The sequence below is a fragment of the Rutidosis leptorrhynchoides genome, chromosome 8 (assembly GCF_046630445.1).
Source record: "Rutidosis leptorrhynchoides isolate AG116_Rl617_1_P2 chromosome 8, CSIRO_AGI_Rlap_v1, whole genome shotgun sequence".
In the NCBI taxonomy this organism is placed as follows: Eukaryota; Viridiplantae; Streptophyta; class Magnoliopsida; order Asterales; family Asteraceae; genus Rutidosis; species Rutidosis leptorrhynchoides.
In genome coordinates this window covers 72,497,660-72,510,194 of record NC_092340.1, presented here as the reverse complement: position 1 = coordinate 72,510,194, position 12,535 = coordinate 72,497,660, and the positions used below count along the sequence as shown (strand labels likewise).

General features: G+C 36.9%; 1 protein-coding gene across 1 annotated transcript; it reads left to right on the top strand.

Annotated features, from left to right (window-relative positions):
* The first annotated feature begins 548 nt into the window (after positions 1-548).
* Positions 549-10,006, top strand: LOC139863528 (inactive protein kinase SELMODRAFT_444075-like). The gene is made up of 8 exons (XM_071852154.1): positions 549-717; positions 6,948-7,087; positions 7,270-7,367; positions 7,674-7,894; positions 7,976-8,445; positions 8,839-9,057; positions 9,570-9,713; positions 9,803-10,006. Exons 1-8 carry the CDS (start codon positions 549-551, stop codon positions 10,004-10,006), a joined length of 1,665 nt encoding a protein of 554 aa, XP_071708255.1.
* Positions 10,007-12,535: the final 2,529 nt, after the last annotated feature.

Sequence of the window (12,535 nt, the reverse complement as noted above, 5' to 3'; positions counted from 1 at the left end):
TCAACAAATCATAAAACCATGCCCACATGAACACCCCAAAACAGAGTACAGACAATAAGGCACAAGTATTGTAATGCAGGCAACTGCAATTATTCTGTTTATTTAGTGTTGCTTATTTTTATTTCGAGTTTTTAGTGCATGCCGAAAAAGATAAGTTGAAAGGTGGCATATAATCACTTTGAACAAACGTTCATGACAAATCTCTAATATCTACACATCATATTATACATGTTACAATAATCCAAGTATCCTAAGAACAAAAATGAAAGTGACCAGCAAGAGAAAAACATAGGTTGCATCATTAAATTCTACAAAAAATCCAACCATAATTCAAACAATCTCATTTTCATGTTCTTAGAAATAACCTCCTCGAACTTATATATATATATAACAAACAACACTTATCTATTTCCTCTTCTATTTCTCTCTCCGCAATTGGTTGTACCTTCTGCTTCAATGCTCGTTCTCTAGCTATTAGTTTTGTTGCAAGGGTGTAATGGTAGTTGGTGCAGGTTAAAATATAGGAGCAATTTGAAATTTAATCATCAATGGAAGGTAAAGGTCAAAGTCAAAAGGATAGTCAAAGAGTAGTGCTAGTTCATGATGCTTATGGTAGAATGAGAATGAATGCAGTAAAATGGATTCTTGATGGATTCTCCTTGAAGGCTGGAGATGTGTTCATTATTCTTTCAGTTCTTCATCAAATTCATCATCCAAGTATGTCTTCCTATTTTCATAAAATTATTTATATTTGTCCTGTTTTAGTGTAAAATATCTTTTATTCATGGTGTTTTCTACTTGTCTTTTTAACTTATTGTGAAAAGTACCAAAGGTTTATTGTTAAGATACAATGCAAATTTAGATAATATGGAATTAGTAGATGTATATATGTAAAATATCTAGATATTAATATGTATAAGAAAATATCTAGATATTAGAATATGAGAGAAAAATCTAGAAATTGAAATGTAAAAGAAAAATCTAGATATTTGTAGGTTGTAGAAATATCTAGATATTTATATATCCATGAAAATATCTAGGTTCTAGAATGTTCCATGGAGTAGTATAAATATGGGAGGAGATTTCATTTGTGTTGTGTGAAAGTTGTGAGAGTGAAATAAGAAGTGAGTTGTGAAGAAGAGAAGAAGAGTGTGAGTTAGCGAAAGTAGAGAAGATAAAGCTTGTAAGAAATATTGTAATTGTAATTTAATATAAGTGTTTTTGTTAAGTTTCCCGATCAAGCCTTAGTTTGTGTTTAAGTTCTTAGTGCACTTTTGTTGTTCTTATTATATGGTCGGCTCTGCCGCCTAAGTAATACATGGTCGGTTATACCGCCTAAAGATATATGGTCGACACTGTCGCCTAAGTACATTGTGCACTAAGGATTTATAAAATTAAAGGCTAACCAACGTCAAAGTGTTGGTGTAGTGAGTCAAGTATAATCTAGGTCCTCTATAGTGGGTGTGTTGGGCTCGTCGAAGCTTCCAACAATTGGTATCAGAGCGGGTCGTTTGGGACCATTGCTAGTGGAGGTACTCATCGGTAAACGTTGGACGTTTACATTGACTTGTTTTCACCAAGGCTCTAAGGGAGATTCTGTCGGAGCACAGTTAGGAACTGTGAAAGCTCATCGGTCTGGGACCAAGCTTATTGGACGTTGGACGTCATGATGGCAGATCTTGCAAGTACGAGCAGTGGAATCAAGAGTCTCAATAACCACAACTATGGTTATTGGCGGACTTGTATAGAATCCTACCTACAAGGACAGGATTTATGGGAAATAGTTGCTGGCAGTGACACAACGCCTCCACCGAAAGAAAATGCCGAAGCCTTGAGAAAATGGAACATCAAGGCCGGGAAGGCTTTATTTATATTGAAGACTACAATCGAGGAGGATCTATTGGAGCACATCCGTGACGAGAAAACACCAAAGGCAGCTTGGGAAACTTTTGAAAAATTATTTTCAAAGAAGAATGAAGCACGACTCCAGCTCTTGGAAAATGAGCTCGCAGGTATCTCACAAGGAAGTCTATCTATTTCTCAGTATTTCACCAAGGTGAAATCTATTTGCCGTGAGATATCTCAGCTTGCTCCTGAAGAGAAAGTGAGTGATGCAAGGATGAAGAGAATTATCATCCATGGCTTAAGATCCGAGTATAATGGATTTATAGCCGCTGTGAAAGGATGGCCTACTCAACCATCATTAATAGAGCTGGAGAATTTATTGGCTAATCAAGACATAAAAGACGGAGAAGATGCACTCTTCACAAATAAGAAGAAAGCAACATCTCGAAAACAAGAGGCGATGAAAGAAAGTAAGACATATGGGTGGAAGGGTCACCCAAAATCAAAAGGCAACGCTTCAGGGGGAGCTCAACAAGGAAGAAGAGATCATCGCCAACAATACGGGAAAAATGATAAGAGAAAGAATGGTGAATGCTTCAATTGTGGCAAGAAGGGTCATTTTGCTCGAGATTGTAGATTCCCCAGAAGGCGAACTTTCGAAGGAAATGTGGCCGCCGCAAGAGATGAGAAGAAAGAGGTCACATTCGAAGCAACCATTAATGAGGAAACATGGGATGCAGAAGCAGGACTCTCCGTTGAAGCTGACATGGATGATCAAGCTCTTGCAGCAACTTTAAAGTCAAAAATAAACTACAAAGATGATTGGATCATTGATTCTGGGTGCTCAAATCATATGACCAATGATGAGACGAAGCTGCAAGAAATGGAGGATTACAAAGGAAAGAGAGTCGTGTTGACAGCTGACAATTCAAGGTTGTCTATTTCTCACATTGGAAAGACAATAATTCTAAATGAAGGCGACTCTCATAAGCTCCAACTTGAGAAGGTGTATCTTGTCCCTGGCCTAAAGAAGAATTTACTGTCAGTACCACAATTGACAGCAGAAGGGAACTATGTGCTCTTTGGACCAGAAGATGTGTCCGTATTCAAGAGAGTAAAGGTGGTTGGCAATCCAGTTATGCATGGAAGAAGAATAGAATCGGTCTATGTATTATCTGCTGAAACAGCTTATGTGGATAAGACTCAAAAAAATGAGACGGCTGATCTTTGGCATGAACGTCTTGGGCATGTGGGCTACAACAAGTTAAAGGATATGATGGTAAAATGCATAGTAAATGGGCTTCCTCAAATTGATATCCGAACAGATACAATATGTTCTGGATGTCAATTTAGCAAAGCTCACCAATTGCCATTCAAGGAGTCAGCGCATCAGTCCAAGACACCACTAGAGCTCATACACTCAGATGTTTTCGGTCCAGTGAAACAAACATCACTTGGAGGTATGAAATATATGGTGACATTCATTGATGACTTCTCAAGATATGTGTGGGTTTACTTCATGAAGGAGAAGTCGGAGACTTTTCTGAAGTTTAAAGAGTTCAAGAACAAGGTAGAAAGTGAGCTCAATATTAAGATTCGATGCTTACGCACAGATAATGGAGGAGAATATTTATCAACCGAGTTCAATATCTATCTTAAGAAGCACAAGATCAGAAGGCAATTAACTTGCCCTAATACTCCATAACAGAATGGAGTGGCAGAACATAAGAATCATCATCTTGCTGAAACCTGTCGAAGTATGCTTCATGGTAAGAATGTACCAGGAAAATTTTGGGCCGAATGTATGAGGACGGCTTCATACGTGATTAACAGACTCCCACAAACAAAGTTGGGATATATTTCACCATATGAAAGATTATGGAAGATCAAGCCAACCGTCAACCATCTCAAGGTTTTTGGATGTGTATGCTACGTCTTCGTACCAGATCATCTACGAAGCAAATTTGATAAGAAGGCAATTCGGTGCATTTTTGTCGGTTATGATGAATCAAGAAAAGGATGGAGATGTTGTGATCCAAATACTGGGAAGTGTCATACTTCAAGAAATTTGGTATTTGATGAAGCTTCTTCATGGTGGTCACCTCAAAAGATAGAGCTTCCAGAATCTCATGGATTAGAAGAAGTTCCAGAAGAGAAAGAAGAACATAAAGAGCACATATCGGATCCAATTAAAGAAGGAGATGGATCGTACTATAAGGAAACGAGTCCATGGAAAACTGGGGTACATCAATCTACATTCGAAGAGGTTCGTCCAAGCCAAATGGATGCCGAGGAGCATGTGCAAGAATTACGGAGATCAACAAGGCCGAGGCAACCTAATCCGAGGTATGCCAATGCTGCTCATGTGGATGAATTAATACATATTGAGCCTTCCACTTATGAAGAAGCAGCACAAAGTCAAGAATGGCAGAAAGCGATGGAAGAAGAAATTAATGCACTAAAAGAAAACCAGACATGGAGTTTAATTCCAAAGCCAAAAGATGTAAAACCAATATCTTGTAAATGGATTTACAAGGTGAAGACTCGATCAGATGGCTCCATTGAAAGGTATAAAGCTCGACTTGTTGCTAGAGGTTTTTCTCAACAATATGGGCTGGATTATGAAGAAACGTTTAGTCCAGTGGCGAAGATCACAACAATTCGAGCTCTACTAGCTTTAGCCGCTAGCAAATCTTGGAAGCTGTGGCAGATGGATGTCAAGAATGCTTTCTTACATGGAGAACTTGACAAAGAAATTTATATGGAGCAACCAAGAGGCTTTGAGAACAAGTCCCATCCTGACCATGTCTGCAAATTAAAGAAAGCACTATACGGCTTGAAGCAGGCTCCAAGAGCTTGGTACGGGAAGATTGGCGAGTTTTTAGTAAAAAGTGGTTTCACAGTTGCTCCTTCAGATTCTAGTTTATTTGTGAAACAAGATCAAGGAAAACTAGACATAGTGCTAGTATATGTGGATGACTTAATCATCACGGGAGATCACTATGAGGAGATCCAAAGAACAAGAGAGAATCTGTCTATCAGATTTCATATGAAGGAGCTTGGAGAACTCAAACATTTTCTTGGACTCGAAATAGAGCAGAAAAGAGAAGGATTATTTCTGGGACAACAGAAATATGCGCGAGATCTTTTACAAAAGTACGGAATGCTTAATTGCAAACCTATCTCAACTCCGATGGATCCGAATACAAAACTACGAGCAGATGAAGGAAAAAGTCTTCAAGATGTTACCATGTATCGAAAGATGGTCGGAAGTCTTATTTATCTCACACTAAGCCGGCCAGACATATCTTATGCAGTTGGAGTGGTTAGTCGATACATGAGCAATCCGAAGAAGCCTCACCTTGATGTTGTACGACGCATCTTAAGGTATGTTAAAGGCACTATTAACTTTGGCATTTTGTACAAGAAAACAAAAGAATGTCACGTGACTGGATATTGTGACGCCGATTACGCTGGAGACTATGATACACGACGGTCAACAACTGGATACATGTTTAGTCTTGGATCGGGAGTAATATCATGGTGCAGCAAGAGACAACCAACAGTATCCTTGTCAAGCACTGAAGCAGAATATCGATCGGCAGCATCAGCAACACAAGAAATTATGTGGTTGAAGCAACTAATGGAAGATCTTCATCAATCAACAGATTATCAAGTAAAGCTTTTCTGCGATAACCTATCAGCTATTCGTCTAGCAGAAAATCCAGTCTTTCATGCGAGAACAAAACATATAGAAGTGCACTATCACTATGTTCGCGAGAAGGTCCTTGAAGGAGAGATCAAGATGATGCCAACAAAGACAGATGAACAGGTTGCAGATATATTCACCAAGAGCCTAAGTAAACCGAAGTTTACAAAATTTAGAGAAGCACTTGGAATGGTCTGCAAGACATCGTTGGAAGAAAATTTGCATTGAGGGGAGTGTTAAAATACAATGCAAATTTAGATAATATGGAATTAGTAGATGTATATATGTAAAATATCTAGATATTAATATGTATAAGAAAATATCTAGATATTAGAATATGAGAGAAAAATCTAGAAATTGAAATGTAAAAGAAAAATCTAGATATTTGTAGGTTGTAGAAATATCTAGATATTTATATATCCATGAAAATATCTAGGTTCTAGAATGTTCCATGGAGTAGTATAAATATGGGAGGAGATTTCATTTGTGTTGTGTGAAAGTTGTGAGAGTGAAATAAGAAGTGAGTTGTGAAGAAGAGAAGAATAGTGTGAGTTAGCGAAAGTAGAGAAGATAAAGCTTGTAAGTAATATTGTAATTGTAATTTAATATAAGTGTTTTTGTTAAGTTTCCCGATCAAGCCTTAGTTTGTGTTTAAGTTCTTAGTGCACTTTTGTTGTTCTTATTATATGGTCGGCTCTGCCGCCTAAGTAATACATGGTCGGTTATACCGCCTAAAGATATATGGTCGACACTGTCGCCTAAGTACATTGTGCACTAAGGATTTATAAAATTAAAGGCTAACCAACGTCAAAGTGTTGGTGTAGTGAGTCAAGTATAATCTAGGTCCTCTATAGTGGGTGTGTTGGGCTCGTCGAAGCTTCCAACAGTTATGGCCTAGTAGTATTAAAGGAACTTATCAACCTTGAGGTTGTGAGTTCAAGTCCTGTCATGGACAAGAGTATGTGTGTTTGTTGTTCCAGACAAAAATAAAAAATAAATATAACATGAAAGTGTTCAAACATGACTCCAAGAATTGTTTTGAAATTTATCATAAGACCCGAGTCAATTTTCTAACATTTAGTATTGCAATAGTTTTGGTGTAAATTAACATGTAATTGAAGTTTATCAAAGGAACTTATCGACTTTGAGGTTGTCAGGTCGAGTCCCATTGTGGACATTATGAGTATGTGTGTTTGCTGTTCCAGAAAAAAAAGGTCAAAGTGTTCAAACATGACTCCAAGAATTGTTTTGAAGTTTATCATAAGACCCGAGTCAATTTTCTAACATCTTTAATATTGCAATAGTTTTGGTGTAAAATGGGATTTTTTTAATGCTTTACTTAATGTTTGGACTAAGTTCTTATATGTGCGTTAATATTTACCTGTGACTGTAGTGGGATATAAGATCAGATTGGATAGCTCCTTGTTTGGAGCAAATCCAAAGATTATTGACGATGAAATTGCTAGGATGAAGAAGGAACACGATGATGATCATGAACTAGTTCAAATATCAGAGCTCTGCGCGTTAAAAAAGGTAATATATCAAGATTATTCTCTTTTCTTTAGATACAATGGTCGTTTCAAATGAAATTGAGATTAAGAAAACTCAGAGTTTATTACCTGAAATAATTTTAGACCTTGACTATGTGATGATTAATTGATATACGCAAACATAAGTATCCTTTTTCAGTTATGCGCATATCTTAAATAACACAGATTGATTTCAAAATCGAGATAGTCGTTGGATCTCTAGCAAAGCATACAGCCGTAGAAGCATCCAAGAAATTCAAGGCGACATGGGTGATTCTTGATAGGTAAATCAGTTACTTTTATAGTTGGATTCCATATATATTAAATTTGTTGAGTAAATTATGCCAAGTACAATGGTGTTTTTTCTATGTATCAATGCTTCTTAGTACTACCGCAGACATGATTAACTTATTTTGTAGATATAAAAACAAACAGTTTTCACTATTCTGAGATCTTTAGGTCATATCTTCTCTACAGATATGACCTATAGATCTTCAGACAAAAACATCTTAAAAAAACAAACAACACCTAAGATTAAGATCAAATGGTTTATTTTATTGCTTGATATTGTGAAGTTTATGCTTATATAGAAGAATGAAAAAAGACAGAAAGTATTACCTGGAGAAGCTTTCATGTGGGATATCGAGGATGAAACATAACGACGAAATAATAAAAATACGAGGATCGAAGAGAGCAACTGTATCAAATCTTAAGCGATCACGTGGCGAAATGTTACCCGTTAATAGCAAAATTTCGACCAGGGAAACACAATACGATGAAGATTTGTTTAGCATTGATCTCGGTTCCTCCTGTAAGTATTTTTAACACACCCGAAAGCAAACAATCTTAATGAGAACAAGAGCATAAATTTTTGTCATTTGTCACATAACAGGTAGAAGCTCAACGAGTACAAGAACAAGCGTAAGCGATATCACATCAACACTAAGTAGTACTCAAGACGAAAAGATAAAACAGTTGTCGACGCTTCTAGAAGCATTAGGGGAAGCTCAAGGAAATTCTCCTGTTAACAATCAAGTTCAAACGCCTCCAACACCAGTGGACAAAGTACAAATTGATAAGAAGAAATGTATAACATGTAATAGCACTAGGCCGACAAGTATATGGAAAACTAGAAGCTTTAAGTATTCGGATCTTGTTGATGCAACAAACAGATTTTCATCCGAAAATTTGATTTATCGAGGAGATTATGAGGCTGTGTTTATGGGAACCCTTAAAGGTAGTAAACTAAATGTCATCGTTAAAGAACAGAAAGACGTAAAGAAGTTCAAGTCGGAATTGCAAGCACTTCAAGAAACACGATTTGAGAATGTGATAATGTTGTTAGGAACTTGTTTGGAAAAGGTTCCAAGTTAATGGTATTTGAGTACGCGTGCAACGGTTCATTAGATCAACATTTGTCGCGTATGATATTACTCCGTATCTTTTAATTCGGTTTAAGTTTTTCTTTTCTTAATCTATCTCGGATACCATGAGAATTTCTACACCATACAACAGATCAAAGCACTAGGCATTTAACGTGGCAAAATAGGATGACAATAGCGTTCGGCGCATCAAGAGGTTTGCATAATTTACACGCGAATAACATAATCCATGGTGATGTCCGGTCCAAAAACATATTATTGACGCATGATTTTGAACCATTGGTAAGCCTTGAACTCTGCTTCAAATTTGGTGTATTGTAGATTTTTTAACGCGCATAGTACAAACTTGATATTAGTTATTTTTTTATCCTAGCTTGCGGGTTTTGGGCTAGCGAGGATGAACAACGAGAAACAGAGCGATTCAGATCACTTTATAATTGGTACATTTGGATATCTAGCACCGGAATATAAAGAAAGAGGGAAAGCAACTACAAAAACAGATGTGTACGCTTTTGGCGTGGTCCTTTTGGAGCTTTTTACAGGTCGAAGTCCAACAGACATACGACTAAACGGACAAGGGTTACTAAAATGGGTAAGTTTCACGTCTTATAGTGTTAAAATGGGCGGGTCGGCATTACTTGCTATTGAGGTTTTGCAACTTTTCACTTAAATGAATATATATAGTTGAAAACGATCCCGATCATATACAACTTGTCATTTACCACTTGTCGGGATCGATCACTATCACACACCGAATCACACAACCATACATAAGTTGATAACAAATAGCATAAAAATAGTGTTATCTAGATAAGATGTTCCGATGTCCAATATTATATCATGAGATTTTTTATTTAAGATGCAACATAAAACGTTTTACAGGATCGAACACTCCTAAATATAATCACGTATATATATCTTAACCTTCATACTTCCCAGAACAAATGATTACAATAACGCAACCGCTTTTACCGTTATTGAATCATCGAGAGCACCACATGGGGCAGAGCAAACGAATATTCAGACGTAAAGAGATGATTACATGACTCTATTAGACAGACGTAAACGAATTGATCTTTACTAATACGTGCACCGTATTTGTAGGCGATTCCGTTGGTAAAAGAAAGGAAGTTTTCAGAGTTGATTGATCCTGGAATTGCGTATGATAACAATCAGTTCATAAGCATTGTACATATGACATTAAATTGTCTATGCAAGGATCCAAACATAAGAATAACAATGAAGGAGGTACATGCATAAAACTGACCTGTACCATGGATTCCTACTTAGCTTCAGAAGCTATACTATGATAATTTGGTTGATTATTATTGATGTAGGTAATGCACACACTAGATTACATCAGAGATGCACAAATGGACCACGAAGCACCTTGGACTGATGATATTGAAGAAGTCAACAAAATTACAGAAACTAATTGTCAAAGTCAAAGTTATTGGTATGAAAATGTCAACAATAACATTGGATCAACAACTCCTCTGCCAAAAATGGCGAACCATTTTTACCAAGCTGCACAAATATAGCTTTTATTTGTATTTCACTTTGCATTTAACTCAACGGTAAAATAAATATGTCATCACGATATTATAAGTGTGTGCAGTTTAGGTAGAATAGAGAGGGTGTACCTTCTGATTTGAAAATCTATATGATAAGTGTGATTTGATTATGCTTTGATTATTACCAATAAGGCAATAATACTAATACTAATTGCGGTCAGAGGCACTATTTATGGCGGCATCACCGTAAATACTCTCAACCTAGGGGATATTTCGGTTACCTTTTTTTGAAAAACTTTATTTAATTATATTTTATTACTTTTTATTTTTATTTTTCCCTTTATTTTCGTTCCTTTATTTTATTATCATTCAATCGCCCGATCGTTAATCATTTTCTTATCGTTCAATTAATCGACCGTTAACCAACCCGTTGACCATTTTTTTTTAACGTGGTTAACGATCAAAACCACATCGCAGCAACGTGAGCTTTTTATCCTCGTTACTACTATAAATGATTATTTTTAAAATAAATTAAGTTTTAACCAAAAGATAATAAAACGTGATCAAGAGAGTGTGATTATCCATAGTGAAGTCTTTTCATCATTCGATGAAAAAGATGAACAAAAATACAATCGTAACCAAACATAAACTAAGGCTCGGGAGCAGTAAACGTTCCTTAATACAAAAAAAAAAAAAAAAAGAGCCTAAGCTAAAAGTCCGAGCCATGAGCAACTGTACCCTAAAACGAACATGGAACTCAATCAAAAGATAAGAACCAATACAAATTCCAGATCTAAAACTACAAACATAAACAACGGTCCATAGCCGCTCAAAAACTATCCGACAATCGTTTTACCTTTACCTTTTAGAGTCTTTATGACAAGCTTAACCACCGCAACATCAACCTTCTAACGATTTTATTTCTTGCCACCCTGATATTCAATCGCATATGATAAGACCTTTATCGAAGCTTTACCAATCATAATACCCGGCACTGGAGTAGGTAGCGAGCCTTCCTTGTCAAGACTTTCAAAAAATTCAAGGTTACGATCTGCTTCAACAAACCTAGGACTGTTGTTGTTGGAACCTCCAAGATCTTCTTCATCCTAAAGCGCAAACTCGTTAACTCCTTCCTTACTTATCATCTTCTCCAACACAAAGTTATTCTTAGAAATGGGGATCTTACTATTGAGTGAAATTGAAACATTGTCCTTAGGCACCTTGAAAAGATCAACCAAAACATCACTAAAATCTCACACATCCTCATCATTTAGCAAACAAATAGAACCACCAGATTCCACCAGTTTCAAAAGCCTTGAAGGCCTTTTATTCTCACTGACAAGACGTGACATTTTTAACATTATTAACACAAACAAAGCCTTTTCCTTGCACTGGCTACCATCCACATTAACAACATTAATTGAAGGATCTTCAAGACTTCTGACTTGGATCCCACCTTCTTTAACAAGAACTTTAGTAGAAACAACTTCATCAATAAAACCTACATCCTGATTCAAACTCGAACACCTTTCAACCTCCACCACAGTTTTCGATCTAAACATAACAACTCGATTCGACGCATCCAAAGCACCATGAGAGAAACCTAAACTAGTGATGTTCTCGAAATCAGTCGACGCACCTAGTTCGTTCATTCAAATATGAGTCCTTGAGAGTTCTGGGTCATCCAAATCTACCTCTTGTTTGATGTTTGAACATTTAACAAAAGAAAACAAAGGCCCAAGATTCCTAAGGGTTTCGGCTGAGTTCGCCACTGATAGCACACACCTATGAGCCCAACCACCTTCAATGCATTGTTAACCGAAGCAAAACTAGCCGGAACTCCAACCATCTCCACACTTGAAACGACCTTGACTTTTTATCATAAAATGACAAATGTTTTTTAACATTGTGTTACGCGCCGCGCAATGCGAACCGGAAATTTTTTCCGGCGATAGATGAAAATGAAGAGATCAAAACAAAACCAACTGAGTCAGCATTCAATAACCTGTTAGATTTGTCCATGTCGGGGCAAAAATTTAAGGGTAGCAACAGTAGTAGATGCAACAAAAGTATCAACAAAGGGGACGAAGGTGTATCTCCTTCCATTTCAAAATTTAATTTCGGACAACTGTCCCAACTTGTCAAACGTACTTTCTAACATGTGGAGAGTAGTTGTAAGAGGTTATGGTAGAGACGGGTGTACGCAGTAAAGAATAGCCATCCCACCCAAAGTATCAAACACCCCTTTTTGTTGATTGTGGTGGAGAGGTTGTGAAGGACAAAAGTTTGGGTTTAGATAAAGGGAAAAACATTTGTGAAGACATTAGGGTTCATGGCGGTTCGTATGCAGTTAATTTGGATAGGATTGGTAATGTGCTTGATGAGGTTGGTTTTCGTAATCAGTAAAAAAGGAGGATTGCGGACGTCTTGACAACTAAAAAGTGTGAGGACAATACTAATGCGCTTCTTGATAACTTGGCGAATGTTGCTACCGGGAATAGTGCGGGATGTAAGTATTGTATTTGTACGGATAAGGATTCTAAAGGACATTGTAGG